Here is a 5,101-nt window from a genome sequence, read left to right as displayed (position 1 = left end):
TGGCTTCCATTAACTAAAAACCAAGGAAAATTATTGGTTGCCAAATGAAAAAGGGCAACATCAAGAAAGAAAAGTATTGTTTTTAAACTTCTGAGACTATTGCTAAGAGTTTAAAAACTAGAAAATGTTTGACAGTGTGCCTTTAAATGTATCTTACTCACATTTAATCTTGGGAAATACTGCAGTAGACTCAAATACTGTCAATGTTATAAATAGAAAAACTCTTGCTGATTTGATTGAACATTAAGACGTTTCAAGCCCCATACCTCAATGCTGGTAGTTTTGGCAAAATAATCCAGGCATGTTGTTTTTCCACTTGCAATATTCCCCTCAATGCAGATCTGGGGAAAGAGGACACCAACCTTTCAATACTGAATGAATGCTACTGCAAAGAAATAACTGACAGCAAATGTTGAAACACATACTTATAGTCTAAAAATAATCCGTTAGCATTATAAATACATTAGAGCAAATTCTAGTGTCAATATAGTTAAGGCATTTCCAAGAGAACTTCAAGAGTTCGGGTCTTGATTCACTATCGCATTGTACAAGCTTTACAATGGAGTGACATGTTGAAAGGAATGGAGTTTTGTGCTGGAATAAATATGGAACAACACAGTGGGGAATCAGACCTTTAATATCTAAAGATATAAGTTGCCAGTACAGTTTTGGGCCTTACTTGTGCAAACTGATACATGTTGGCTTCAACTGGCCAGATTTTCAAAACCATGTTTGCAACTGCACATCTGCACCCAGTCCCATATGCCCTGTTACAGTCAGTGTGGCTATTAAAATAATAAGAGTTTGATTCAATGCCTGCAGGCTTTGGGCTACTGGATCTGCACCATCCAATCCTAACTCCCCATCACAACATCCTTTTCAGAAGTGCAGAACCCCTTTCCATGGCACGCAGGGTTGCAGAGGTTTCCCTGCAGTGCTGCTGCACCTTTTACAGCACCCATTACACAGCCATCCACACTGTGTTAAATTTCACCCCAAAAGGCTTTAAGCTTACTTTGAATACAATTTACTGTACATTAAATGTTATCACTTCTACACCCATAAATAGATTTTTCTCAGGCAAATTACAATTTCTTTTAGCCATCTAGGTTTCTAAAATGAGTGAAAAGTATTTTGTCCAACCATCTACTAATAGTTCGTAAAATAATTAGATTTAAAACACCATGAATTGAGTACAGTACTTAGAATTTACAGCCAAAATACATGTAATGTAAATGAAGGAGGCTACATTCAGAATGCTGACTATTACTTCTGTGGCCCTGATCAAGCGACGTGTGTTCCACACGAGCAGCCCCTGCATGAAACCCTCCTGATTTTCTTTTAAGTTACCTCAATGATTTCAGCAAAGGTCTGCCTGCCTGGAACAAAATGCAGGATAAGACTCTAGATCTGTGCACCAGCTCACACCAAGAGCCAGTCATTAGCCTGTGGACATTTCCATAATATAATTATATTGCAATAATAATATACTAAATACATTTTTCTGAGCAAAATATTATACTTACAACTGTCTTTTTCTCTCCTTCATTAATGAGGCGTTTATCTAGAACAGGAAGAAACACTGTTAGAAGAACTAGGAAACTGCTCTTAGGCCTGGTCTACACTAATCCCCCAATTCGAACTAAGGTATGCAACTTCAGCTACGTGAATAACGTAGCTGAAGTTCGAAGTACCTTAGTTCGAACTTACCTCGGTCCAGACGTGGCAGGCAGGCTCCCCCGTCGACTCCGCAGTACTCCTCTCGCCGAGCAGGAGTACCGCAGTCGACGGCGAGCACTTCCGGGTTCGACTTATCTCGTCCAGACAAGACGCAACAAGTCGAACCCAGAAGTTCGATAGCTTGCCGCCAAACTAGCGGCTGGGTATAGACGTACCCTTAGATTGTATATCCAAGCCACTATCAGGACTCTTGTAAGAATGAATATATTAATGAGTTTTAGGTTTAGGAGTTATAGGGTACAGTAAACATGTTACATTAAACTCCCATGGCTATAATTCATATGCTTTACTTTATATTATTATACACTACAAGTAGTCAAATGGCTGGTTCCTACCTTCATTGAATAGGATTATTTATTATGTATGGTTGTTTCTTTGTTAGCTCTTATTTTCACCGTAAGAAAATAGGCCCCAAATCTGCAATGAATTATTGGCAGATCCCTGTGCCTGAACAAAGCCCCATTGACTTCACAATCAGCAGAGCTCTCTGCAGGATCAGGAACTTAGATACTAAGGAGACAGTTTCAATTTAAAAGTCACTCGTCCATCTAAAAATTTGTACCTACTATTGTTACAAGTAACATCTAAGATAAACTATCACTGAAAAGAGTAGAGAAAAACAGATACTATGCACCTTTGACAGAACTTTGTGTGCAGAATGACAAACCACAGTTCCACAATTCAAACTGGTAGTGCAGACTCCAGAGCCTGTACAAAGTCAGGTTCTCTCTGTTTGTTTGGGCCTCTCTCACAGTGGAGGGAATCCATATTAAAAACAGGGAATTTTGTGATTGTAAAAAAAAAAAAAAAAAAATTAAATTGACAGGAGACTCAGAACAGGTATAATTAAAACTACACCTCTACCCCGATACAACACTGTCCTCGGGAGCCAAAAAAAAAATCTTACCGCGTTATAGGTGAAAACACGTTATATCGAACTTGCTTTGATCTGCCGGAGCACGCAGCCCCTCCCTCCCCCGGAGCACTGCTTTACCGCGTTATATCAGGCCGCGTTATATCGGGGTAGAGATGTACTTTTAACTCATTTTCTGAAATTGACTGGATTGCAATTTGATATGTCCCTTTACAATGTTCACTGCACCTTTGTTCACTGTGTATAGCTGAGCAAGGACTCAGGGCATTTAATTACAGTATATTGTTCATGCGTGCATTTTAATAGAGAAGTAGAGATGGGTATTTGTTTTACAAGTACTGACTAGTGCCATAAAAGGGTTTTGAAAGTTCCTGATTGCTCAACCTTTCAAAAACTGCCTCTTCCTTTCTACTACACAAAAAAAAAAAAAAAAACCCAACCACAGTTCATCCTGTTTTCTAAAAATGAAGAGTGGGGGATATATTTGCAAGGCGTGACACTTTTTCAATATATTGCATTTCATTTTTTTTAAACTTCCCCATTTGGCAGATGGGTTCCTTCTTCGTAATATCACGAGTAATTTGCGGGAGGGCAAACACTGAATAGAGGCTGCCTATTGCGATCAGCAGATTTAATGTACATACAGCTACATACTTAAGAAAAGATAAATCAAGGACCACAGCAACAATGTTTAATAAACTACCACCACCATAGCCACTAGATCAAATGCATTTTCTCAAATACCTTCAAAATAAGCATCAGCTACTTCTTGGTGAAAAACAATAACCATCAACCTATTTCGGGGAATGAAGTGGCGTTTGCTTTTTCTCTCTCTCTACAGTACTTTCATCTCAAATAACAAACCTATTGAGAGACAGCGCGAGAGATTCCTGATGCTACAAATACCAGGGCGCAAGGGTGGCATCAATAATCTTTTTAAACACAACTAAACGGTTCATGCTGCAGAAGTACCAGACGTACATGAGGCGTCCTGGGAGCAGCCGGCCATGCAGAGGCTGCGATTAGCCATCAGTGGATGCAGCAATTGCTTCCGCTGGCGCTTCCAGCTACAAAACCCGAGGCCAGCTTGAGCGCCCCTGGTACATTGAAGGCTTAGGAGAGGCCGGATCCATAACGATTTCAATAACCACATGGCCCATCTCCGGTAGCTCTGAGCTCTAAGATTTAGGTATAAGACTCGAGCCGCATAGAGCGTCCTGGATCCCAACAGGTCGCACTTCCGCTGCTGTAATGTTTTGCTTCCTGTATGATCCCACTTCCGCTACTGTATTAATCACTGAGCCATGCATTGAGCAACCACGCTTGGCAAACTACTGCCCCGGAAGCCTTCCAGCGTGGCCCTTAAAGACACAGTGCACTCTAATAATGCTCCTGTTTTACAAGTTTATTTCTTATGTTTTGGCAGATGCTCATTCATTCATTCAAGAAGGTGGCTGCATAAAAAATTCTGCTTAAGTTAAAAACACCAACAGAGGCTATTCAAACTAAGACCTGACATGCTGTTCACCCTGCCTGGAGCTTCTTTACTTTTTTGCAACTTAGGCTGGACAATGAAAATAAATTAATCAGTTTCATTTTTGTTGCTAGTCAATTACACGTTCTAGTTTTCTTACAGGCGCAACAGTGCGGCAATGTTTCGATTGCAGGGCCTGCAGGGGAACCTATCTGCGTTTGTTTCCAAGTCACTTGTTAAGTTGTTCCCCATCTGCTAATGGAACCTATGTACAGTACCTGATAAATGGCGAACGCAGTGCAGTTGCAGGAAGTTGGCGCTACGCGGGAGGGGGTTGTTTATACAGGAGGTGGAGGGTTGTAGGAAGTTGGGTCTGCGGGGGGCGGGGGAGCTGGAAAGGGGGTTAGCTATACAGGGGTGGGGGTCTGGAGGCGGGGTTGTATGAAATTGGCTCTATGGGGATGGGGGGCTGGAGAGTGGGAGGGGGTTAGCTATACGGGGTGGGGGTCTGGAGGCGGGGTTATATGAAGTTGGCTCTATGGGGATGGGGGGCTGGAGAGTGGGAGGGGTTAGCTATACAGGGGTGGGGCTGGAGAGTGGGAGGGGATTAGCTATACGGGGTGGGGGTCTGGAGGCGGGGTTGTATGAAGTTGGCTCTATGGGGATGGGGGGGATGGAGAGTGGGAGGGGGTAGCTATACAGGGATGGGGCTGGAGGCGGGGTTGTATGAAGTTGGCTCTATGGGGATGGGGGGCTGGAGAGTGGGAGGGGGTTAGCTATACGGGGTGGGGGTCTGGAGGCGGGGTTATATGAAGTTGGCTCTATGGGGATGGGGGGCTGGAGAGTGGGAGGGATTAGCTATACGGGGGTGGGGCTGGAGGCGGGGTTGTATGAAGTTGGCTCTATGGGGCTGGAGAGTGGGAGGGATTAGCTATACAGGGGTGGGGCTAGAGAGTGGGAGGGGATTAGCTATACAGGGGTGGGGCTGGAGGCGGGGTTGTATGAAGTTGGCT

The 5,101-nt window shown here is 43.3% G+C and overlaps 1 protein-coding gene across 1 annotated transcript in view; it reads right to left on the bottom strand.

The window, feature by feature from the left end:
- TK2 (thymidine kinase 2) overlaps positions 1-3,846 on the bottom strand; it is a 26,378-nt gene extending 22,532 nt beyond the window's left edge. The window contains exons 1-3 of the mRNA XM_026652678.2: positions 3,596-3,846; positions 1,527-1,564; positions 267-341 (exon numbers count right to left, since the gene is read on the bottom strand). Coding sequence (XP_026508463.1) covers positions 267-341; positions 1,527-1,564; positions 3,596-3,767 — 285 coding nt within the window. The 5' untranslated portion in view covers positions 3,768-3,846. The remainder of the gene's footprint in view (positions 1-266; positions 342-1,526; positions 1,565-3,595) is intronic.
- Positions 3,847-5,101: the final 1,255 nt, after the last annotated feature.

The sequence above is a fragment of the Terrapene carolina genome, unplaced genomic scaffold, assembly GCF_002925995.2.
Source record: "Terrapene carolina triunguis isolate 2854851 unplaced genomic scaffold, T_m_triunguis-2.0 Scaffold130, whole genome shotgun sequence".
Lineage (NCBI taxonomy): Eukaryota > Metazoa > Chordata > Testudines > Emydidae > Terrapene > Terrapene triunguis.
The sequence above is the reverse complement of the archived record's forward strand: the minus strand, read 5'-3'. Positions and strand labels throughout refer to the sequence as shown.